Consider the following 26,685-nt stretch of genomic DNA (forward strand, 5'->3'; position numbering starts at 1 on the left):
ACCGGGTTTTGGTTTTGGGGGGCTTCCACAGGTTTAGAGTAAGCCAACTACCATTCCTCAAAGCTACACTTTGCAAAGGAGCCACTTGGAATGTCCAGAGGCCCTGGAGAATTTGAGCCGTTTGTTCCCCACTTCAGCACGTAGGAAGAGCACCCCATGTAGCAAAACAGAGTGTTCTTTGGCATGCCTGCTTTAGGATGAAAGGTGACTTTTTCCAGGATCAAACTAAGGGACACTTTTATAACACACTTGTGAAGTCTTCTTAGCAAGTTTAAGTAACTTATATTGAAAGACGGAAGCTCCCCTTAGCAACACTGATGCCATTGCTCTATTTGAACTATTGATTCACACCATGTGATTTTAGAGAATGAAGATCTAGCTTCTTCTGACAAGCAGTTCTTAAATTTGGTCTCATGTCTCCTTTTGATTCGTAAAAAGTAATGGAGACTCCAAAGAGCTTTTGCTTATGTGGGTTATAGCTATCTGTAGTTACCATATTATTATATAAATTAAAACTGGGTATTTACAAAATATTTATGAATGTAGCAAGTAAAATAGTAAGCCAACTCTATATTAATGCAAACATATATTTTAAAATACATTTTCCCAGACCAAAAGTAATTTGTGAGAAGAGTAGCATTGTTACACATTTTTGAAAGACTCTTGAAAGTCCGGCTTAATGGAAGATATGGCTGGACTGTCATCTCTGTTTCTGCATTCAATCTTTGCAAGATCGCAATGTCATATGCCTTCTAGAACATTCCACCTAAGAATGAGAGTGAAAAAGGCAAATAATTAATATTGTTATGATAAGATGTTTTACTTCATAGGCACCCCACAAAGGTCTCGGGAACCCTGATGGGTCCCGAGATCACATTTTGAGAACCACTGTTCTAACTTATCAAAGATTTCCCACAGCAGCAAAATAAAATAAAACTATAGACTCACAGGCTCCCAGAGAGCCAACCTGAGCCAACCTCTCAGCCTCTGCTCTGTACCCCTCTCCTGCCCACTTGGGTCCTACTCAGAGTTCAAGTACCACCCCACCAGGAAGCTCTCATGTCAGTGAGTAGAATAAAAAGGCAGAAGACTTTTATCCTTGCCTTGCCCTCTTATTCGCAGAGGCCAGCCTGATGGTTTCCCAGAGGCTGAGTGACTTGCTCTTCCTGGAAGACGTGTCAGGGAACATTTCATTAGTTGGCAGCTTTGGAAGGTCAAGCCCAGCTCTGGAACATTCTTTCTTCAGAAGGACGCTGGGCTGCAATCAAATCAGCTCTGAATCTGAGGACCCTCCAACCACACTGACATGTGTCATAGTTCTGAGCCCCCATGGGTGCCTTGGGTACCCTGGAACAGCGCCTGGAACTGGGCAAGGAAGGGCAGGTCTCTAAGACCTACCATCCCTTAAACACATAGAAAAGGATCTTTTTCTCATTTTGCCTCTAAATAAAAGCAAAAGTGTTAATCTGACAGCACACCCCGGAGTAGGGTTTGTTGTACAAACTGCTCCCTGGACCCCTCTTAGAGGCTGCTTCTGGGTTTGGAGAAGCCCCCAGTGGGGCAGCTCAAACAAGGGCTGGAGAGGGGACTCAGAGTTGAACATAAGGGCTCTTGAGATGTGGAGACTCAATTTTGTTAACTATTCAGAGATCTTCTCCCTTTATTCCAGCTGTCTAACTGACAAGACCTTTCTCTCTTTCTTTCTGCCTCACGCTCTCTCCAACAGGCTTGCAGCCAATTTACTGGAGCAGGGATGACGTAGCCCAGTGGCTCAAGTGGGCTGAAAATGAGTTTTCTTTAAGGCCAATTGACAGCAACACGTTTGAAATGAATGGCAAAGCTCTCCTGCTGCTGACCAAAGAGGACTTTCGCTATCGATCTCCTCATTCAGGTGAGAGTCTGGACTCTTGGCATATGCTCCACTTGGAAAGTCTGTTAGTTAGTGGTTGGTCTTTACCACCCCTCACGCTGCCCAAGAAATCCCAACAGTGAGTCATCACAAGGAAGGGATGACGATGGAAGGAAGTTGAAGGAAGATTATACTGGCATGAGCCAGTTTGAGGAAAGAAGAGGAAGCGTTTACAGACCAAGGGGGAGAATTTTAAGCTTAGGAGAGGAACCCGGTTTAGTCCTATGGACACTGAAACTTAAGGGCTCTAACTGTGCCACTAAGAAGAAAAAGAAGGCTGGCCATGGTGACTCACTCCTGTAATCCCAGCACTTTGGGAGGGCGAGGAGGGTGAATTGCTTGAGTCCAGGAGTTTGAGACCAGCCTGGGCAATGTAGCAAAACCTCATCTCTACAGAAACTTTAAAAATTAGCTGAGTGTGGTGGTGCACACCTGTAGTCCCAGCTACTCAGGAGACTGAGGTGGGAGGATTGCTTGAACCAAAGAGGTGGAGGCTGCGGTGAGCTGAGATCTCACCACTGCACTCCAGCCCAGGTGACAGAGCGAGAACCTGTCTCAGAAAAAGAAAAAGATGCCATTCTGGCCCTTCGACTCTCTAAAAGAGATACCTGAGAGTGAGTGCAGGCTGTGAACTACTCAACTGAAAACAGAGAGGAAGGAGGAGGATACAGAAGGGCTAGAAAAGAAAGTAGAAATGGGAGAACTGCCGATAAAGACTGGGAAATGGGAGATCCTAGTAGCCGAGGCCAGTTTAGAAAGGCTTCAAGTGGTTTCCCTTAGAAGCAGGACTCGTTTGAGGTAATGCATCTTGTAGCCTGTAGAAATCCTAAAAAATACAAGCGGAGGTCTCCTCGGGTTCATCTGACTCAGAAAGCTTGTCTAATTAAGGGCCCTGAGACTGCATTAGAAGATTTCAATTCAGTAACAAACATCTCTACCTGCAAAGTGTATTGCTCATGTGGATAAGGCTTCAAAGATTTGTCTCAGTTTAATTTCCTAAACCCTGTGGATATTTAGAAGGTATCTTTGTCTGGAAACTACGTATGTCAAAGGGGAACTGTGATCTCAGGTTTATGCCTCTTGCGGGATTAGTTACTGAAGTACTCAAGGCCCTCCTTTTACTGAATCCCATTGCAGACCTCGACTCTGATGTAACTTGACAAAGGGTGAGGATCCTGCAGAAGGTCTTGGTGTAGTCCCTAACTATGTTCAACCTTTATTTACTCCTGGAGACCTGCCAGAAGTTAATAAACTAACCGTCAGGAGGAAACATCCCTCATTATAGGAGATGAGATAAAGCCCCAGCACCCATATCTCCCCTGTTCTTCCCAATTGCCACAGACCGTTTATATGAAGAAATGCTAAAGGAGAAGTTCCCCAAAAGTAAGAGATGTTATTGAAACTTGAAAATTTGTATCTCCAAAAACAAGCAATTTGGAAGGGACACAAATATACCTGAAATATTTTATCTCAGATCATCAATTCTTTATGTAATCTCACAGTAAGAAAACTATAAAACAGCCATATAAATAAATAAAACTATCCTAAATAGTTCTTTTGAACTTATTACAAAATAATTCCCTTTTCTATTCCAGTGGAAACTCAGAGATATACTCAAAGAGGCAATGTTATATATCTGGAGGAAAAATCCCTACCTCTTTAGTGTTCCAATGAAACCATTCATGTAAAGCAAACAAAGGAAAATACAGCGGTGGGTTTTGACTTGATTTGACTTGGACCTTGGGCAAACTTTCCTCCCAAGTCTTCATAAATTTCCCCTTCATCCTATCTCAGGTGCTCCTTTTTATAGCTGGTTTATTTTCCTCCACAGTGACCTCTCAGCGTTATTTGTGAAACTGGGTTCTCTCTGCTCAAAGCTATGAACAAAGATATGTGAAAATCTGTCCGCAGTTCCTTGCCACTTTGTCCAAAGTATTTGTCGGGTGGGCCATGTGAAAGATGGTGCTGCTGTCGAGGAAGTTGCTGTCCGGTTAGAGGCAGGATTGCATTGATCTAAAGGCCAAAGAAGGATGGAGGAGGGCAAGAGCAGAGTAGGATGGGTCTCAGGAGAGAAGGAATGGAGTTGGTTTGGACCGTGAAGAATGGGTGGGATTGAGTAGGCAGAGGGTAATTGGCACAGCATCACCAAGTATATTTGGGTGATGGTGAGAATGCCTACCTGATGAGTAGAAGAGGCAGAAAAGGCAGGAAGGCCTGATAAGCCTGATGCACTAGAATGGATGTTGAGATGCTCTAGATCACAGTTAGGAGGTGGCAATAGGCATTCATTCCATGAGTATTCACCAAGCAACTCTATGCCAGAGGTACACAGGTACAGGCTAAGGGAGTTCAGAGATTACAAGGGCCATTTCTAGCTGGATTATCAAACAGACCTCATAGACATGGTAATGGAGCCTGACTTTGAAAACTTGGAGAGGTAAACAAGAAGGAGATGAGGAAGTGTGTTAAGGAGATGTAGGCCAGCGTACAAGGAAGAGGAATTCAGAGAGAAGGCTGCACATGCTAGACACTCCCTTTGAAACATGGTCAAACATCCCTCACCATACCTCTCCGGATTGTCTGATTGCCTCCTCACATTTCAAACTGGTGGACTGTCTCCTGGAAGGCGTCCCTTGACTGCCTTCCCTATTTCCCTAATTCCACTCCACCTTCCTTTCTCCCATCTTGTTCTACCTCCGTCTGGGCTAGGTGCTGTTTCTCTTTTATCTTAGAGCATTCTCTACCTCTGTCATGGCCCTTGACACATACACACACACGCACATACAGTGTTATATACATTGTTTGATGGTTGTTTGCTACTCTGGATCCCTCCCCTAGAGTGGAAAGTTCAATGTGGGCAGTGATTGTGTTCTATTAAGCCGCCAAGTCTCCAGTACCTAACACCAGGGCATGGCATCCAGGTGGCACTCAACAAATGCAGGTTGAATGATGACCCAGTTTGACAGTACCCAGGTTAAGAAGTTTGGATTTTATTTTACAGGTAATTGGAAACCACTGGAAAGTTTTGATCAGGAAAAATATGATTGGAGCTCTCTTTTTGCAACAGACATTTGCCATCAGTACATAGGGTAGATTCATTGGCTTACTTAAAGCAGGAAAGCTAGTTAGAGTCCTTGCTGTGATCCTAATGGGAGGCAATGAAGCCCAGACTGGATCAGTGAGATCAAAATAATACTCAGGCCCAAAGTGGCTAGCTAAGATGGGGAGCTGACCTGGAAGTAGTGGTAAGAGTTCATTTTTGAGCACGCAGTGCCAGTACATTCAAGAAGACTTGTCCTGTTCTCCAGTTGGAAATCTGAAACAAGAGGCAGGCCAGAGCTAGGAATAATAGATGTGAGCATCATACATCATCTCCATTATGTAGAATTTTATGAGCTGGGAATAAAGATAAATTTATACTGAAGGTAATTTAATTAAGGCACCCACTAGAAAGCCATGGACAGAATTTCAAGGTGATGCCTGCCAGCAGGGCCTACAGGAAAACTTATCACAGAACACAGGAGTATTGTGAATGGGTTTATAAGACAGAATTAAGAAGGAGTTGAGAAGACCCATCTCATGAAGGGATCACCCAGCAAGAGGAGGAAGGCCACGGGCATTCTCCTTAGGCAAGGGCAAGATCTAGATTGAAAATCCTTTTTATTTTCCAGATGTAACATTTGTCACTGTTTCTTCTGACGTGGGCTTTCGGCTTGAGCAGTTTGGTGTAGTGGAAGTCCTCAGGCCTGGGTTCTACACCTGGCCCTTCACAAATCACATCACTTCACTTGGCCTTATTTTCCGCATCCACAAAATGTGGTTCTCACCACATGGATCCTAAGCTCCCTTCCATTCTTAACAGTTCAGCCCAACTTCAACACTGAAACAGTGTTAAGTTTCTAGCAAACACTGTAGCTATCTATGCTGTCTATATATGGAAACAACATTCCTTAACACAACTCCTTTCCAATGTAGAGAGGAGAGCACTGGACCCAATGAATTATAGTTACTTGAAATACAATTATACCTTAAGTCAAATACAGTAGACTCCCTGAATGCCATATTCATTGACCAGCTTAACAAATTACATTTATCACATCCACTTCCAGGACAAGAATCCTCCATTTTCAACCCCTAGGATAAAGCAGGGAACATTTGCCATGTGCTTTAAATAATTATATGGTCTCTAACCGGAAGATTTCAAGGTTGAAGACAAATGGGATATTTCCTTTGGAATAGTCTCCCAGTTGGAGGATATAACAGATGACAAATTTATAACATTTGTAAAGTTGAAGAATAAATGGAAGGGATCCCACTTTTATAAAACTTCACCTGAACAGAATAATTTTACATAGACCTTGGGCTACTAGATAGTTATCACATTAACTTGTTCTTGTTCTGAAGTAATTTAAATTCAGAGATGTATTTGATTACCTGACTACTTTGAGACTCTGAGAAGACTCATTGACAGGAAGGAACGTCTAGACAGGTTGGCATTTGTATTAACCCTTACTTAGGGTTATCCATTGCATGACATTCAGGTGGAATGGATTTAGGTACCCATTATTTTCTATGAACAAGGAAACCCACAAGTTATTATCAATTTAATTCATGTTACGCTCACTTGCTATCAATGCTAAAAAAGGGAAAGAAACATATGTTCAGAGTTCCTTCAATTCAGCAAAAATGTATTGGGGATTTGCTAAATATATTGAGGATTTTAGTAGACTAAAATCTGCAGTCTTTTCATATACTAGAGTGTGATTTTGCAAATTGTTTCTTCCCTTTCCAACCCACCAGAACCTTTGTCTTTGGAAATATGCTTTGCTTATATTTTTCAAATATAGTAAAATTTTCTTTCAAAGTTAAACCAAAAATACTGGTCTTTACATAGTATTTCTTGAATCAGTTGGCCTATTAATTTCTATTAAGCAATGGTAGGTTTGCAGATTGAAGGACTGTGTCAACTGGCTGTTTTAGAATTAAGTCAGAGAATCCAAGGATATAGGTCACAGAAGGGAAATTATAGCCCTGAAACGTGGGAGTTGTAGCAGACATGACCCTTGTCTGAAGACACCAGAGTTGGCTCTTTCTTTACTCTGTCTTTCAGCAAGCAAAAAAAATGTGTATCACACGTCAGAGAAATGCTTAGTTAGATAGGTCACTTATGGGAAAGTCATTTTCTTTCTTTTTTTTTTTTTTTTTTTTTAAGACAGAGTCTCGCTCTGTCGCCAGGCTGGAGTACAGTGCTGTGATCCCGGCTCACTACAACTTCTGCCTCACGGGTTCAAGTGATTCTCCTGCCTCAGTCTCCTGAGTAGCTGGGACTACAGGTGTGCACCACCACACCTAGCTAATTTTTGTATTTTTAGTAGAGATGAGGTTTCACCATGTTGGCCAGGATGATCTTGATCTCTTGACCTCATGATTTACCTGCCTCGGCCTCCCAAAGTGCTAGGATTACAGGCGTGAGCCACTGCGCCCAGCCGTCATTTTATTTCTTAGGCTCTTCACTTGTCCCATTTGTGAAATGGAGGTGGTCTCCCACCCTGCTGTCATGTACTTGAAAAATGCAAGTTTTAGCAATGTTAGGGTTCTACTTGAAACTTACTAAACTTGAGAAGTTAAAAGTCGGAGAGACCTAGGTAGCCCTGCAGATGACGCTAAACATTGGTCATACAAGTTGATGTGATGGTAACGTAGGGAAAACCAACTGCACAGTGCTTCCTTTAAACACATACTTATTTCATAAAGTTCTGTTTTCTCGAGAGCTTATTTTGTTTATCTTACCTTATATTCTATATCCAGCTGTAATTGTCTTACTATATCTGTTTTCTAACAGATTTATTCTTGTCTTAAATATAATATTTAAATTTTCCCACAGCCTGTTCCTTTTTTCTCAGGGTCTCTGTGTATAAGACATAAATATTAAACCAAATTTCAAATATTTGTTGCTAAGTAAAAGACTAATTTATTTTTGTGGTCACAGAAGGCACTCCATATTAAATTAAAAGGTTAATTCAACCGGCCTGCAAAAATGCATTGAATGGAATGCTTAGAAACTGGGACCAGGCCGGGCGCAGTGGCTCACGCCTGTACTTCTAGCACTTCAGGAGGCCGAGGGAGGTGGATCACGAGGTCTGGAGATCGAGACCATCCTGGCTAATGTGGTGAAACCCATCTCTACCAAAAATACAAAAATTTAGCCAGGCATGGTGGCACGCACCTGTAGTCCCAGCTACTCAAGAGGCTGAGGCAGGAGGATTGCTTGAACCTGGGAGACGGAGGTTGCAGTGAGCCGAGATCACGCCATTGCACTCCAGCCTGGGCAACAGAGTGAGACTCTGTCTCAAAAAAAAAAAAGAAAGAAAAAAGAAACTACGACCAAGCAGAGTTAGAAAACTAAGCAGCCCCATTACAGGAATGGGCATGTTATGCACTGGTGTTTTCACTGTTGAATTTATTACGTAAGTTAAGGGACCGAAGCCTAGGGCTTCATCCTGAACCCATCAAAGGTAGAAAGGGTCCAACAGAGAGAACATTCTGACACATCTAAAAAGTACCTCTCCCACACCAGGCATACTCTCACTTTAAAAAAAAAAAAAAGTGGCCAGAAGGAAACTGAAGCCTCTGAATAAAAACCAAAGAGAAGAGAGAGCTGTTTGCAAATTTAAGAATGTGTTACTTAGATAATCTACGTGTAAGATTATGTACATAGCAAATCATCACCTGAAAAATGCAGATTTTAATAATGTTAGGGTTCTACTTTAAACCTACTCAACTTGAGAAGTTAAAAGTTGCAAAACCCCCCTGGGAGAGGCTCTAGGTAGCATTACAAATGATAAGAAACATTGATTCCAGCCTTCTGAGAACAAGTAGTATATAATAAGAACTTTTAAACTAATGATACCCTTTCACTGATAATTCTATTCCTAAACAAATAGCCGAAGGAAACCATCCAATACTGGGCAAAACAGGATGCCCTTAACAATTCTATTTATAGTAGTTAAAAACTGGAAATTCCCCAACCACCCCCAGTGTGGGACTAGCTAAACACAGTTGGGGAAGGTAAATATCATAGGATACATGGTAGCCTCACAGCCATTCACTCATTCACTCATTTATTATTTCTTCAGTAGATTATGCAGAGCTCTGCAGGTCATATTCAGGATTTTACACGTTTGTTTGAAGACAAGTAGAAGCCATTTGTTTTAAGCAGAGGGTCGGCATGGCAAGGTACGGAGGTGAAAAGTGGAGGCGGGGCCTCTTAGGCTGCAGTCTAGGAGCAATGGTTATGATATTAACTAAAGTGAGGCTCACTGAGAGAGGAGGTGGTTCAAGAAACAGATAAAAGGCAGAGTCTGCAGGTCTTGGTGACCCATTTCATGTGAGATGAGAAGAAGAGAGGACTTAACGATTACTTCCAAGTTTTTGGTCTGATTGTCTGAGCATTTACTGACCTAAGGAACACAATCTCATTTGTAAAGATGTTTGTGTTAGACACATCAAATGTGTGGCGCCTGTATGACCTCCAGGAGGAATTACTTAGGAGATCATGGAATGTGGTTCTGGAGTTCAGAAGAAGTGCCTGGCTGAAGTAGATTGAGCATAGACGAGCCGATTGAAGCCATGGGAGTAGATGAGGTTGCCCAAGAAGAAGGGGCGACCTGGGGAACCTTACTGTTGAAGGGCTGGAGAAGGAGGAAGAGCAGAGAAGTAGGCAGAAAACCAGGACAGGTGGAAATCTCTGAAGCCATGGAGTATTCTAAGAGAAGGAAGTAGAGATGTCTGGTGAGGATGTTGCTGAGAAGTCAGGCAGTTCCCCAAGTACCAACCATTGCCCTTTGGATTTGACAACAGGGAGGTGAACTGAGCAAAAGCAGATTGGAGAAGGGTGGGAGTGGGAACCGGAATGGAAGGTGAGGAAGTGGTGAGAATGGTGTTGGACAGCTCCCCTGGGAAATTTGGCTGTAAAGGGAGGAGAGAAGGAGGAGCAGGACCTAACAGGGAGGATGGGGACAAGGGGCGTGTGCATGTGGACAGGAAAAAAACTTGAAACTGCTTAAAAGCTAAAGGGAAGAAACCCAACAAAAGAAGTTGGCAATACGACCACAAATGGGGACTGTAAGAGCTAACTGTAAACTGGAAATGTCTGTGTGAAATGATGTCAACTGGGGGAAAAAAATTCCATCCATATGAATGTGACTTTGTAAAACTTATGCATGTGCTTTAAATACAAAAGTACTGAAACAAAGAAAACATTTTTTTGCCAGATTTTGTGAGACACGTCTGTTCACACTTACGACAATTGCAAGAGACACCATCCATTGAGTGTTTAAGATGGCAGACGTGGGGCTGGTGCTCTGCACGTATCATCTCATTGAATCCTTACAACAGCCCTGCCAAGTCTGTGGCACAGTTCTCATGTTACACACAAGAATACTGAACTAAGCCCTGAACTGTGGCTCGGAGAAGAAAAATAGCTTCCCTAAGGGCATACAGTTGACAAACAGAGGAACAAACAGAGGAACGAGATTCAAACTTGGGACTCCCTTGCTCCAGAGCCCAAATTCTTTCCTCTAAAATTAAGTAACTTAAATAAATTTACCCCCCCCCCCAACAGCATCTTGTATGTTGTTTGTCCTCAGACATTAGTAAGATTGATCAGCCAAGTCACAGCAGTATTGTTCACTCGCTCGTTCCTGTCCATTTGAAACACATTGCAATACAATAATGGAATTTAGGATGCTCAAAGAACATGCCTGGCTTGTCACGTAAAGATCACCAATGCAAAACTGTGTTTTGTTTCTGTGTGTGTGTTCGTGTGCATGCACCCAGGAGTATATCTAGATTTTATGGGCCCGAGGCTTACAATTTAGGCAATATGAATATTTCTAGAACTCTTCCCAGGGACCTGCACAAGTGAAGGAACCCCAAAGCTCACTAGCTTTGTGGCACATCTACCTCTGCACATGCGTGTGTTTACATGAACTGTGTATGTATGCGTGAAGACAGATGGAGGAACCAATGAAAACCATGGTTCTTTGACCAGTACGGCTCAGTTCCATTGAATAGTACAATAGAAGTACTGGTTAGGACCAGTCACTGTGTTTCTTTTCTGGGAAGAGAGGGGAGATTTATTAAAAATCAAATGGGTGGTCGGGCGCAGTGGCTCATGCCTGTAATCCCAGCACTTTGGGAGGCCGAGGTGGGCGGATGACGAGGTCAGGAGATCAAGATCATCCTGACTAACACAGTGAAACCCTGTCTCTACTAAAAAAATACAAAAACATTAGCCAGATATGGTGGCGGGCGCCTATAGTCCCAGCTACTCGGGAGGCTGAGGCAGGAGAATGGCATGAACCCAGGAGGCAGAACTTGGAGTGAGCCGAGATCGCGCCACTGCACTCCAGCCTTGCTCCAACAGAGCAAGACTCCATCTCAAAAAAAAAAAAAAAATCAAAAATCAAATGGGTTATGAATTTTCCAAAAAATGCCCTTTGAATTTCAGCCATTAGCTAAGTTAGATATACAGTGCTGTGGCACATGCTCTTTATTTTCAGTAGGCAAATAAATATAACCTATTTTTAAATATATTCTTTATCCCAGAGACTGTTTTGGGGTTGGTTGGTTGGTTGGTTGAGAAAGGGTCTCACTCTGTCATGCAGACTGGAGTGCAGTGGTGCGATCACAGCTCACTGCAGCCTCGACCTCCTGGGCTCAAGCAATCCTCCCACCTCAGCCTCCCGAGTAGCTGGGACAATAGGCATGCATCACCACACCCCACTAATTTTTGTATTTTTTGTAGAGATGGGGATCTCACTATATTACCCAGGCTGGTCTCAAACTCCTGGGCTCAAGTGATCCTCCTGCCTCTGCCTCTCAAAGTGCTGGGATTATAGGTGTGAGGCACAGCATGTAGCCAGATTTTTTGTTAATAACATCTTTCGGATGTGACCTTCTCTCCTACATATATGAAAATTTGAAGAATACATCAAGAGAGCAGGCTGGGTGTTGAGGCATGAAGGGACACTGGAAATGAAAGAAGATGGAGGGCCGTCTTCATATACTTAGAAACCTGCTATAGACAAGACACATATTCTGTGTTACTTCAGAAGCCAAAACTAAGAACCAAAGTACAGGGATTGCGGGGGAAGCCAGATTTCACCTCAGCAGAGAAACTTTCTGTCAACTAGAGCTGTCCAAAAATGGTTTGCTTGTGCCGTGGCCGGCTACCCATCACTGTAATTACCTAGCCAAAGCCACTTGTTTCTGGGTGAAGGGGAGGTGGGAGACTTTTAGTGAGCAAAGTTTGAGTCAATCTAAGAAACCTCTAGAATCCTGTCTAGGTCTAATATTCCAAGTTATTATTGGGGCACACTATCACTGCCAATCATATGCTCATAGTGCATGCACAGCAAGTGGTCCCTGTCCCCGTGGTGGTGACGTGTTTTTGCTGAGCCGGCCGCATTCCCTGACCGAGCCCCTGGTTGCTGAGGAAACATGTCTGTGCATGGAATGACTCAACTAAGGCCACACTCCTGGGTCTTAGAACTAAGTTTTTTCCTGGCCCGGTACCCGGAACCTCAGGTTCATGCTCCCACCCATAGCCACCTCATGGATAGCATTTAAGGTAACTCCTGATGCCTTATTAGTCTCGTAATAGGTTTATGGTCTAGGTAGGAAACTGGCTGAGTCCAGTTAACCTGCCCCTCCCCCAGCTTCCTTCTGCACACTCGGGAAGAACCCCTCTGTCCCTGCTCCCTTGGCCAGCGTCAGTATGGGAGGCTGAAGCGAGCCTGCGCAGAAGGGAGGTGTGCGGCAGACCACGTGTCAGCCCCCCAGAGGCTTAACCCACCAGGTCAGGATGAGGCATCCAGCGAACCTAAGACTGGGAGAGTGACCTCAGTTAGCCTTCTTTACCTTTCGGGAAGGGGAACATAAAGTTGGCCGTGACCCAGATACTCCATTGTTCTCCATGTGAGACCTCCTTAGAGATCTACGCACCTGTCCTAAGCCACTATAATAAGATCAGGAATAGTAATGATGGGAGTGTTCCCGGTGGTGGTGGTAAAAGCAATGACGAGTGTTTACTGAGCTTTTCCTGTTTGCCTCACGCCATGATGAGCTCATTACATAGACCACCTGATTGAATCCTTACAACGATCCCACAAGGTAGATGCCATCAACATTGCCATTTTATAGATGAGGAGACTTAAGGGGCATTCCTGTGGAGGCACCAGTCTGACTCCAGAGCATGGCCTCTTCACCATGCTGCTGTCTTTCCTCAGTTTCTCTCTCATGAAAACATAGAAGGAAAAGTCACCTGCCTGCTCTCCAGCCCTTGTTTGAGCCACCCCAAGCCCAGAAGCAGCCACTAAGAGGGGTCCAGGGAACAGTTTGTGCACCAAACCCTACTCTGGGTGCTTCTTGTCCTTTCCCTCCTTTAACCCTCATAGCAAATGCTGGAGGTCGGTGCCATTATTTGCATTTTGCAGAGAAGTGCAGGGACTTGCTCAAGGTCACCTGGTGCACAGGAGTTGGGACTCCCACCCAGGCAGCCGTGCCCACCTCTGCAGTCAGCACCTTCCACCACCACACCAGCTCGCCTGGTTAAGTGAACCAAGCTGAACAGCATCACAGACACTAAATTTGTATTTCCTGGCCTCCCCTTCCAAAATGGATACACTAATTACTGACCTTTTTTTTTAGTAATAGTAATCATCAGGAACACATTTTTCAATGTTTTCATTTTTCTATTCCGCATACTACCAAAAAAAACATTGATAAAACCCAGCAAGTGTGAGGCCACGTAAATTAGCAAAAGTTCAGGAAGTCATTACACTAAACCAAAAGAAACAAAGTGTTGATTAGGGGCTTATTTTTGTATGAGATTAAAATATGAATCATTAAAATAGGACTGTATTTCAGGCTCCTTATCCCCGCCTCATCAGAGACATCACCATGACTACTAGGTTTGGATTCAATGAATTCCGAAGCCGTTCTCAGCTCTCAAACGCAGTCATGTGTGCCATGGTTCTCCCTTATACATAGCAGTTTCAAAAGTCTGGTCCAGGACACCTCTGTATCTTCCTGCCCATCTCCTTTTAATAAAATACCTAAGTGACATGGTGTCTGCAGGTCTTTGAAGTATTTTGCTTTATTTAGTCATGATACTAAGTAGTGGCAGAAAGTTATACTAACAGCAACCAAATTTCAAAGGTAGAGGAAGGAACAAAGTCAAGGCGAAAACACAAAATTCCCTCAGGAATCCCTTAGAATCGGGTATCCTTGGAGCTTTATTTAGTATCAGTGATAGAGGAGCGGGTGTTTGTAGAAAAAAAGACATTAATATGGAACGCTTCTCAGGTCCATGCTGAGCTTGAAAGAAAAAATAATATAGCAATATCTTCAACCCAAAATATGCCTTGAATTTAAGTTGGTAATTAAAATATTTGTTTAAAAAATCGCTAAAATTAGAGACAAAAGCCCATTGTTATTACTGCTGACTACCTGTCTGTGTGTGGAGAAGGGTGTGCGGAGATAGTCAGAGGCCTGTGATATTTTAAAGATTAATCACCCACCCCCAAAGGGTTTTGAGGTACCCACCTGCATTTTCAACTTGGATCTAAGAGTCAAGGGGTGGGACAAGACCATGATAAGTTTTGGGTTTGTTTTGGTTTTTTGCTAATTAATCCTTGGACACTTCAAATACCAAATATATCAGAACAGAAAGGTGCCCGCTCAACCCAGCCCCTACTATCCTCTGACTATGGCCTGACATCTCTAGATGATTTTCTAGAGACTGTGGAACCTTGGAACAATGCCTGTGTGCATTTTTAAAGGAGGGAAGCATCCCAGAACATGCCAGTTCCTTATAGAGTATCTTGAATAGTTACCACCTCTAACTGGACTCGTGAATTTTTTTCATGTTTATTCTTTTCCTGCCTAGGATTGAGGTTGGTTAAAAAGGCATATTTTTCTCTGTAGGGAAGATGTCTATGAAGAATCTATGAGTTGTCATCGGAGCATTACAAATGTTCTTAATGACTTCATAATTCTTCGAGTAATCTGAAGTGCAAACTAAGATAGATGTAAAAAGAACATCCTCACAAATACAAGAGCAATAAATTGGGATCGTTTAAATTCCCTGCCGTTGTTAGGCAGCTACTGAAGCAGTTCAGTAATGTGGGAAAGTGTTCAAATCCTAATGCAGAGGGAAGAAAGGATACTCAACTATTAAAAGCCTGAGTCTAACTATAGAACTGTAGATAGTATTAACAGGGCTTCTGTATCTTAGTGAGGGGATTCTAAGTAATGTTTTGTTTTCTTTCTGATTTTCTGCCTTTTTAAAACATTTTTGGGGCCGTACACAGTAGCTTACACCTGTAATCCCAGCACTTTGGGAGGCCTAGGCGGGTGAATCACTTAAGCTCAGGAGTTTGAGACCAACCTGAACAACATGGTGAAACCCTGTCTCTACCGAAAATACAAAAATTAGCTGGGTGTGGTGGTTCACACCTGTGGTCCCAGCTACTTGGAGGGCTGTGGTGGGAGGATCACTTGAGCCCGGGAGGTGGAGGTTGTAGTGAGCCGAGATCGTGGCACTGCACTTCAGCATGGGCAACACAGTGAGACCCTGTCACAAAAAAAAAAAAAAAAAAAAAAAGCATATGATTTTCATGATCAAAAAAGTTTGATTTAAAACTTCACATAGCTCTGACCTTTTGAGTTTCCAGTGCTGCATTCTGTGTCCCGTGAGCTTGGTGAGGGTAGGAGGTGGCAGGCCTGTTTTGCTCTCCAGTTGTATCTTTGGCACAGTGCCAGGCACATGACTGCTGCTCCGTAAATTGTTGTTGGAAAAAAAATTTTCCATTTCTCGATTTCCCTTTCCTTTTTCTTTCCAGGTGATGTGCTCTATGAACTCCTTCAGCATATTCTGAAGCAGAGGAAACCTCGGATTCTTTTTTCACCATTCTTCCACCCTGGAAACTCTCTACACACACAGCCGGAGGTTATACTGCATCAGAACCATGAAGAAGGTACTGGAAGAGGCTTCTCTTTTCTTGCCTGAGGTTTAGACAAATCCAAGAAGTTTAATTGTTAACTTGATAAGCTGGTCTTATTCATGTAAGTTCACTTTTCATTCAGCAGACAATTACTGAGTGCTTACGATGTGCAAGATACACTCTTGGTTCCCTGAAGCTCATAATCAAAGTGAAGCAGTGAGATGGATGTACACAGAAGCACAGAAGCATAACTGTGTAGTAGGCACTGTAAAGGTGTGGTGGAAGGGTCAGTGACAGCCAGGTACAGGAAGCAGGGTCTGCTCATAAAGGAAGCAGCTCTGGAGTATGCCTTAGAGCAGTGGTCCCCAACCTTTTTGGCACCAAGGACCAGTTTTGTGGAAGACAATTTTTCCACCAGCAGTGGAGGTGAGGGATGGTTTGGGATGACTCAAGTGCATTACATGTATTATGCACTTCATTTCTATTATTATTACATTGTAATACATAATGAAATAATTATACAATCCACCATAATGTAGAATCAGTGGGAACCCTGAGCTTGTTATCCTGCAACTAGACGATCCCATCTGGGGGTGATGGGAGACAGTGACAGATCATCAGCCATTAGATTCTAGTGCACAACTAGATCCCTCACATGGACGGTTCATGATAGCGTTTGTGCTTCTATGAGGATCTCATGCCGCTGCTGATCTGACAGGAGGTGGAACTCAGGCAGTAATGCGAGCAGTGGGGAGCAGCTGTAGATACAGATGAAGCTTCACTCACTTGCCCACTGCTCACTTCCTGCTGTGCAGCCCAGTTCCTAACAGGCCATGAACTGGTACCGGTCAGTGACCTGGAGGTTGTGGACCCCGCCTTAGAAATCCAGCAGGATTCTGATAAGGTTGAAGTGAAGAACATTCCAGGCAAAGAAAATGGCATAAGGGTGGGGTAAGGCTTTGGAACAGACAGCAATTAGATGACTTGGATTATAGAGCTTATCTTCCCCCAGTCTTTTATTACAAAAAATTTCAAACATGCTCCAAATAAAATAAAATACATAAACCCCTCTGAGCCATCACCCTTGCCTTCACAATGATCACCATTTTGTCATTGCAGAGCTAGTTCAAGGGGCTTAGCTTGGAACCAGAGTGTGGAGAACTTTGGTTTCTGGAATATGGAGGAAAGAAATGGGAAGTCATTGAAGATGTTTTTAGCAGGGGGTAATAAAAGCTGGAGGAAGGAAAGAAAAACACCCAAATCTATGAACTCAGTGTTGGATCAGGGCTTTCTGCATCAGGCATCAGAGGAGGCTGGTTAGAGTGCACTCAGTGTCCGTGTTTATTTCAAGTGTCCCGGTTGTTCCTCTTAATCCTTGATAGAAAGCAAAAGACCAGAATTTAATTCAGGCCCTGGACCTAGTTCCACAATAGGTGCTGGGGCCCGGAAATAGAGTATAAAAACCTTACTTGAGGCCGGGCACGATGGCTCACGCCTGTAATCCCAGCACTTTGGGAGGCCAAGGTGGGCAGATCATGAGGTCAGGAGATCGAGACCATCCTGGCTAACACAGCGAAACCCCGTCTCTACTAAAAATACAAAAAAAAATTAGCCAGGCATGGTGGTGGGCACCTGTAGTCCCAGCTACTCAGGAGGCTGAGGCAGGAGAATGGTGTGAACCTGGGAGGCGGAACTTGAAGTGAGCCAAGATCGCGCCGCTGCACTCCAGCCTGGGCGACAGAGCGAGACTCTGTCTCAAAAAAAAAAAAAAAAAAAAAAAAACAAAACATTGAGCCGGGCATGGTGGTGGGTGCCTGTAGTCCCACCTACTCGGGAGGCTGAGCCGAGATCGCACCACTGCACTCCAGCCTGGGCAACCGAGCGAGACTCCGTCTCAGAAAAACAAAACAAAACAAAACCAAAAAACACCTTACTTGAACATCATTGCATTAAACAGTTGAACAGCTTGAGCACTCAGTGATGGATCGTGCCTCTGAGGGTCATGATACCCACATCCTCCCGCTTGGATCGGTCAGACAACAGACGTCCAAACGTGCACCAATTTCTTCGTTATGTACTTTTCCTTAGGTCCAGATTACTAGGGGCCTCCAACCGTGGTCCCTTGGGGCATTTCCTTAAAATGATTGCTCATCCCCAAGAGCAGGGCTAACATTTTTGTTTGGTTGTTGGCAAACCAAAAGATGAGAAGTTTCTTGTTTTTCCTAATTAACACTTCACGAAAGAGAGCCTGACTCCAGGCGACTGACATCACCTCCTTGTGCCAAGCATTTCACAGCAGGGCCCCTCGCTTCCGTGATGGAGAACGGACAGCATTTTGTGCAGGCTCCCTGCCTTCCTCTCATCCTTTCCTCCCCTCACTCTACCCTTGCTAAATTTAGCAGCTGCCCTCCTCCCCCAATTCAGTTTTTCATTCTTTTGCTCTTCCTGCCATGTGCATTTCCGGCTTGCATAATAGCCACCAGCCACTCTAGAGAAGAGGAGGTGGGTTTACTGAAGCTTGACATTAAGGCAAGAAATATATTACCTAGCCTGCCTTTCAGATACAAAGGGTATGTGATGGGTTTTCGTTCTCTCTCTCATTCTCTCTTTCTCTCATTATTATTATTTTTTTTAAATCTCATTTGGAATTTCTAGCCCCATTTTATTCCTGAGTGTGATTGGAGGCTTATGGTCTCTCCTCCTCCCAGATCCTTCCTCTTTTCCCCTTGGCCTGATTTGACTCAGAAGTAGGTGTGTTTGTTGTTCTCATTTGCAGGAGCTCAGCAATAGAGAAAGCTGGCTTACTCTGAGAGCTACTTTCAAACCAAGTAAATACAGATGTGCCACCACATACACTGTCATGAGCTTTCTCTCAAGTATTATTATGTCGGTAGTGGTGAGCGCGGTAGGTAAGAGAATGGAGCTAATGAGGCCGAGGTCAAAGGTGTCATTGCTCTGCAGACCAGTTAGCTCTGCTTCAGACCCAGCTCTTAAAAATAGAGCATTTTCAGGCCGGGCACGGTGGCTCAAGCCTGTAATCCCAGCACTTTGGGAGGCCGAGACGGGCGGATCACGAGGTCAGGAGATCGAGACCATCCTGGCTAACCCAGTGAAACCCCGTCTCTACTAAAAAAATACAAAAAACTAGCCGGGCGAGGTGGCGGGCGCCTGTAGTCCCAGCTACTCGGGAGGCTGAGGCAGGAGAATGGCGTAAACCCAGGAGGCGGAGCTTGCAGTGAGCTGAGATCCGGCCACTGCACTCCAGCCTGGGCGACAGAGCAAGACTCCATCTCAAAAAAAAAAAAAAAAAAATAGAGCATTTTCAGAGACCATTCCTTAAAGCTGATGGCCAGGAAGCAAGGTCTGAGAGCATATGTCCCCCTCCTTTGTCTATTCAGACAGGGCGCATGTGCTCCGATGAACAGATGCACACGACAAGGAGAGAAGTATAGGTCTTTATCAGGTGGTATCCAGGGAGAAGAACTGTCCAAGGCACAGAGGTGACATGAAGAGGTGGCCCTTTCCCTATCCCCCTGCCTTTCAGCTATATGGTGCCCTTGATGACAAAGAGAACAAGTAGAGAGGTGCATGGATCAGCACAAGTTTCCTGCCTCCAGCTGCTTCCTCTCTCTTTCCCTTCTTCTCCACTGAAAAGAAAAAAATCCAGCTCAACATAAATTGTTTCCAGAATCAATACTGTTACATTTAATTATGAAGGGTAACAGATGATTGATGTGGGCATATGTTAACATACAGAAAGCTCTGGTTCTGAAAAAAAAAATCTGTCAAGTGAAATTATACATACCAAATATTACTTCCCCAGTGATTTATTTTACATAACTGGGAATACAGTTCCATATAAAAGTATGTTAACCCAAGATGACACATGTTGCTACCAACTTGGCATAAGTAAGTAGGTAAGTGGGTAGGTAGGTAGGTGGGTAGGTGGATAGGAATGACAGAATGGAAAGAGAACAAGGCCCAACTCAGCTGTTCAGCAGCCTGGCACAGTGAAGCATGCACGGTCAAGTGCAAACACAAGGCATCATTCAATCGCCTTGTGATTTCACCTCATCGTGGCCACAAACTTAACCAGTTCAGGCATTCATAATTTCACAATGGGCATTTATGTCACAGTACAAATGTGTCTTGCTCAATCTAGCACCAGTTCCCCCACATGTATCCTCTATGACTTTCTTACATTGAAATCATGCCTTCCTTAGTAGCCACGTGACAGTGCTAGAAGCTAGGAAGTTGGTGTTAGCTCAGAGGTTCCCCTCCATGCCCTGACAGTAGACGAGGATGATCATCATGCTAATTCAAACTCTCTATATGTGAACATTCATTACCTCTATAATGTAGTCCATTCTGAAATCACATCATGCCTTGAGCAAAGCAGTCCTCAGATTACACTTACCTCTAGAAAAACCAGCATTTTCACCCTTTTTCCTTATCAGTTCTGGGAAGGGAGGGTGATTTTATATAATTTGGTTAACCTTGTAATTTTTCACCCCATACCAACACACTTATGACAGTGACACAGGGCTCCATCAGTAAGTAAGCAAGCAAGGATGACATATCAAATATTCAGGCAAAACCAGAACCAGACCATCCTCAACAAACTGGGGTGAGTGGGTGTGAGTGTGAGTGTGTGTGTGTGTGTGTGTGTGTAAGTGTTTTAAAGGATGAGATCTGGAGGTCAGGAAACCAGGTCCTAACCTTCATTCTGCCAGAACAGATCATAAGGGCTGAAGTTTCTCATTTCTCTGACTCTGTCTCCCCAGTTATAAGAAGGGGGTTAGACTAAATGGTTTCTGCAGTCTCTTACAGCTCTCAGATCCCCACATTACATCCAAGGAATCTGAGTCTTCCTGGGTGATATGAAGATAAGGCGTATTCCCTTCCTTCAGGGTCTTGAGCATCTAAAATCTAGAAAATCATAGCAGTGTCCTGCCTGGTGTTGCTCAGAAGCAGGAGAAAATCTCTTCTGTCCTGATTTGTCTCACCTTATTGAGAACTTCAGATAACATTGCCCCTCTGAGAGTGGCAGCAAGAGTAGTGTCATTCACTTATTTCATCATAAAAAGCTCAGTTTAAGGACATTCTTTTTCCTTGACTGTTAACGACTCATTTTATCTTTGCAATATGAATTAGAATGCAGGTAGGTAGTTATGTAGAAAGGAGGTAAACAATGATATTACTTCTTTCACAAAAACCAGGAGGCAAAGCATCTTTAGAAATAGCAGACCAGCAAATGACTATAAAATAAATTTATTTTATCACGTTGCAGGTGTGTTGATAACTTCTTTTCATACCTTAGATTCTTTTATTTTGGGTTTTATCCCCATATATATATATTTAATTGTCACTTGTCCTCTGGTGTTGGAACTACTTGAATATTGGCCCCCTACAAGCTCCGTGGAAACATAAAATAGGCCTCCCTTCTGGCCTAGTCTCGGAATGGGACCAGCTCCGCAGAACTGCCCCATGGGACTGGATGTGCAGTCTGTAGGGAGAAGGAGCAAGATCTGGATTTCTCCAACGTTCTCATCCCATCACCCCCTTGGAGCTTGATAATTTCAGCTCTTCAGTCCCATCCTTTCCTCTGCCCCATCAAAGAGATGATGGAGCAGTGATTCTTAATCACTTTAGTGTGCAGATATTCACACATATGCAGGGCGGAGATTGTTTCTATAGCACTGGGTGCAGTTTAACGTGGCAGTTCTGCTCTGGGACAACTCTTTATCACGAGGTAAATGTGGAAATCGCAAGTGGTGAGAAATTTCAAGCCTTGAAGTACAATCGATCTCAATTTTTGTTACAACTAGCACATGGGAATGGCTCAATAATTGAGAGAAGTCATTTCTTTGTGAGAGATGGAGAGGGTGGTATGTGTTCTGTGATGGCCCACAGAAGTTTTATTTATATGATTGCTTTATTGAGGGGAATCGTACCCCTCCTGCCCCACCACCAAACCTAAGTGCCCCAAGACTGCTTTGGCGGAAGGAAATGGTATACAATTTTAATGAGATAATTAAAGAAGATGAGGTGTATGAATCTGCTTCTTAATAACAAAAGAAGAGCTAACATTTATTGGGTCCTTGTTGTGTGCCGGCCCTGTTCTAAGCTCTTACATGTTTGAATCATTTAATCCTCACCACCACCCTATAAAAGAAGGTGATATTATTATCTCCACTTTATAGATGAAAAAATAAAGGTTAAGAGCAATAAGTAACATGCCCCAAAATCAAGTAGCAACGCTGAGATTTAAACCCAGGTGGGGTTGATGCCAGTGCCTGCATTCATTCCACTGCGTGGAATGAGGAGACCAAAATACATCTTCATGAATGTTTGTAGTGCAGGCGCCCTGAAAATAGAGCACATGATTGAAAGATGAGTAGAGGTTGTGGAGATGAGGACGCCAAAGCAGTTTTCAGGTCACCTGACTGGGGTACAGTGTGTGGCAGGTCCCCTGCTTACGTTACTGCCAAATTTATACCAAAAAATGTCAAAGATGACTTTTGAGATTCCAAAGTATGTCTAGTTCATAATATTAAAAACTCATGCTGAGTTGGACTGAATTCACCCTTGTAGATGATTAACTCCCTTGGGATCGATGGGCCATCATGAAAATCTCCCAGCCTGTGAGAACTGTGGGTTCTGAGCCAGGCACCGGCTTCTGAGAGCAGAAGCACTGGCTATCACCCACCCCCTGAGGAGATCACGCCTTGAAAGCTGGCCCCTCACTACAGTTGCTTAGTAGGCACCAGGTAGATGCAGTCGTTAGCTGCTCAAGTCACATCCTTTCACGGTTGTTGTAAAACCACTCGATTCTCTAGTTTTGCTGGAATCGTGTTGATGACCGCAGGGTCAAGAAGGCTGTGGGCTGGGATTTGACATCTTCGTTACACATATTAACCGTGTAATGCATGACGGAGCCAGAGGGCATGCTGGCACGTATATGCATGCACTCTAGATCCCCCGACTACCTGGGTTCTAATCCCAGCTCCGCAGTTTACCGGCTGTGTGACTTCAGGCAACTGCCTTGGGTCTCAGATCTCCACCTGTAAAAGAAGGAAAATGACAGGACCTATCTCAAAGGGTTGACGTAAGAAAGAAATGAGTCTCCAGCCTGGGCGACACAGTGAGACTCTGTCTCAAAAAAACAAAAAAGAAAGAAAAAAGAAAAGAAAAAAAAGAAAGAAATGAGTTAATATGGAAAATGCCCTTAGAATAGCCAAGCACTCAGTAAATGTTACTCATTATCGTGATTGAATATTTCTGGCTATTATTTTGTTGTTTTCCCCCCTCTTTTTATGTAAATTATTAATTGGGATAAAATACACAACATTTACCATTTTAACCATTTTTAGGTGTACTTCAGCAGTGGTACGTCTATTCACAATGTTGTGTAGTTGGTTTTTCCTTCCACTTTTCTTAACCATTCTCAATATCGCAACTGCACGCACTTTGTGCAAACATCAGGTTTGTGCATCTTATACGTAGGGAAGGGCTGTTGCCTCCCTCGCTGTTATCCAAGAACACCTTCGCGGATTCATCTGCGCTGTGGTTTCTGTGGGAAAATACATTTAAAGTGCCAATCTTCATTACTCTCATAACACAGCCTGTTTGGAAGTGAGCACTGCTTGCATTCTGTTACCTTGCAATACCTGTTGAGCGCTGAGTCCTCCATGACCCCTTTGGAACCTTCGTATTAAACTTCTGGCTGTCTCCTCCCTTAAGAACTACAAGGTTAGCCTTTTTGCACCCCTTTCTGTTCTGGGAATCTTGAATCTGGCAGCAGGTAATGACAGGTCCCATCAGAAACAGGTTAAGATCTTGACTTCCTGTTCCCCCTGGGAGCTGGGCCTCCGAGCACCACTTAACACCTTTTTCCCTTGACCTGGCCTCATTCCAGCCTTCTGCAAGTCCTGCTTTCCTCTCCAGGACCTTTCTTCCTGCTTTGCCTCCTATATTTCAGGGCGTAGGGCAGCATGACCTTTTACCCTCTGACCCTTGCCCCTGCTGCAGCATGTATTTTTTGTGACGGCGTGTAGGGACTGGATTGTGCAGAGACCCTCTTTGCATCTGGGCCCTCGGCCTGTTACAGAAGGGACCCTCACCCTCCCTGCCTGCACCGGGGTCCTCCAACTGGAGGCTGCTTTTAGCCCTAGGGCTAGCGTGCTCTCTTAAGCCAGAAGTTTTAGGGGCAAGAGATCCCTAATATGCATGAATGACTCTCACAAGACAGGCAGGAAGTCTCCAAGAGACTTCCTTTACCCCTAGGGAAATGCCATCTGATCTTTGAGATAAGGAGCTGGGAGCTGTTTGATTTCACCTCCAGAGAAGGAAGCCCTCAGTTAAGGGGTCATTTTGCTCTTTTCCCCACTCCAGGGCCTCTCTGCCTTACCTCTCTGCCACCTGTGACTCCAGGCCTTATACATGATTGAGAGGTTTACCCAAACAGACCTAATTGGCTTATTGGAAATCCAATCTCTTGATTTCTTAATTCACTTCTTTTGTGCTGCTTTATGGAGACAAAGGAGACTCCCCTATACTGCCTGTGAAGAGCAAGACGGTCTGCAGCCCCGATTGTGAGGCCTCCTGTGTCGGCAGATGTGCATGTACTCTCTCTACTGATCCCCTGGAAAGGTGGCCTGTTTGGAAGCAGTCCTGCCCAGGCCTGCTGCAGTAATGAAGATTAAGCCTCAGAGTACTACACGTTACCCATTTTGTTTCGTTTAGCCCCTTTCATCAAATGCTTATAAAATTCTAGGAGCGTACATAGGGTTTATTGTTGGTAACCTCAGACATATGTGAATCATCCACTCCAAACTAGGGCAGTTTTCTTCTCAGGCCCTCCAAGGGAGTTCAGTGACATTGGCACATTGTGGGGATGAATAGGCTGAAATGCCGGGCACACAGTCAAGGGGAAAGGCTCCAAACCAAGCAGAGGTTGAACCTCAGGTAACTGGAGTAGGGGGCGTATTAGTTAGCTAGGGCCGCTGTAACAAAGTACCCCAAACTGGGTGGCTTAAACAACAGATATTTATCATCTCACAGTTCTGGAGGCTAGAAGTCCAAGGTCAACATGGTGTGCCAGAGTTGGTGGTTCCTTCTGAGAGCTTTGAGATAGGATCTGTTCCATGACTCTCTCCTCTTTTCTGGTGGTTTGCTGGCAAGCTTTGGCATTCCTTGCCTTGGAGGTCTCTGCCTTCATCTTTACCTCCTTTCTTCCCCTGTGTATGTCTCTAAGTCCAAAGTATACTTTTTATAAGGACACCAATCATATTGACTGTTCATAAAATGACCTCATCCTAACTAATTGCATCCTCAAGGACCCTCTTTCCAAATAAGGTCACACCCTGAGGGTACTAGGGGTTAGAACTTCAACTTATGAATTTTGGGGGAGAGATTTTCATCCCATAATGGGCATAGGAGACCAGGAGTGGTATATGAAATATAGTTTGAATTCCACCTCAAGACCTTGAGCTTATGACTTCTGTCTAGCTCTGTGTGTCATTCATACTTCCCACTACATTTTAACAAAATGACTGGGATAGGGAGAAAGTGAAACCCAGTGGACTGAAGCTTGAGTGAGCATTACCTGCTGGGCCTGTTGATTTGCGTCTCCCTGGCGACCTTCTTCTCTGACCAGCATCTGTGGGCTTAGGGAAAGCACAATGGTGGAAATGTGATCCTGGTGTGTGAGATGCAAACTTGATCTTAGCCTTTGCTGTACCCTGGAAACTTACCAGTCAAAACTTTCACCAAAGGCAGATTTTTGTTTGTTTGTTTAGGTTTACTAGTTACTTATTATTTATAGCGTGATTAAATTGGGTCAAATTTTTATGAATTTTTAAGTAGAGAAACTTTCCTAACAAGAGGAAAGGGTAAGAAATCAGACCTTTTTGTACAGAAAATTACCACATTTAAAGTCCTGGTTTATTTTAGGCTGTTTGGCAGTGAGAAGAACGGATTATTTGTGTCTAACAGAGGTCTACAAGGAAAAAGGTTTGAGATCAGAAAACACTTCCAACCAGAATGACAGTTCCCTGCCAGTCCTTGGTCTTTCTTCCTCCCTTCCTTCTGTGTCCACAGGGACTAATTATGTCTGGCTTTCCCTCCCTCTTCCTTGTATATTTCCCTTCCATATCAAGACCTTCAGAATGAGGGCAATGTGGATAATTTCCCAGTTTTCCAGCTGGGCAGCTCACCAAGAACAAACCCAGACATCAAGGCCAGACCAAAAAAATCTTCTTGTTTTAGACAGAAGACTCCTACATCTGGGGGATTTAATGCACCCACTGTCCGCTCAGTGCATTTCCTGTGTCCGGAGCTTCTCTGCCTGCCGGCTCTGGTCTCGTAAGTTTCCATGCCCTGTTGCCAACTTATAATAACAGAGGCGGCAGGCAGTAGGCTAAGAACGTCATAGCCCACTCGGTACACGGGCACTGCTTTGCAGACTGAAACAAAGCTTGCAAGGTCTCACTGCAGGCCTCTCGGCCTTGACAGTGGTTGTGCCCAGACCACCAGGAGCCTGGAATTAAATACCCTCGGATCCAGTTCTCTACTGTTAATGTTATCAGCTTCATCAAGTACTTCCTCTTTGAGTGATATCTGCAGAGAAATAAATAAATCAAGCTCCTCCAAGTCCTGTTCCCGCCTGGATCCTGAGTCCAAAGTAGAATCTGAGTTGGATTATCCAAAGCACTATCACCCTCCTGCATTGTTCCCAAGGTCTGGGCAGGAACGGAGAGTGAAATC

At 44.0% G+C, this 26,685-nt stretch overlaps 1 protein-coding gene across 5 annotated transcripts in view; it reads left to right on the forward strand.

The window, feature by feature from the left end:
* Positions 1-26,685, forward strand: part of ETV6 (ETS variant transcription factor 6) — a 248,663-nt gene that overhangs the window by 190,933 nt on the left and 31,045 nt on the right. For all 5 annotated transcript variants that reach the window (XM_021922053.2, XM_017945671.3, XM_021922054.2 and 2 more), the window contains 2 exons: positions 1,727-1,891; positions 15,817-15,951. In XM_021922053.2, coding sequence (XP_021777745.2) covers positions 1,727-1,891; positions 15,817-15,951 — 300 coding nt within the window. The remainder of the gene's footprint in view (positions 1-1,726; positions 1,892-15,816; positions 15,952-26,685) is intronic.

This window comes from Papio anubis, chromosome 9 (assembly GCF_008728515.1).
Source record: "Papio anubis isolate 15944 chromosome 9, Panubis1.0, whole genome shotgun sequence".
Classification (NCBI taxonomy): domain Eukaryota; kingdom Metazoa; phylum Chordata; class Mammalia; order Primates; family Cercopithecidae; genus Papio; species Papio anubis.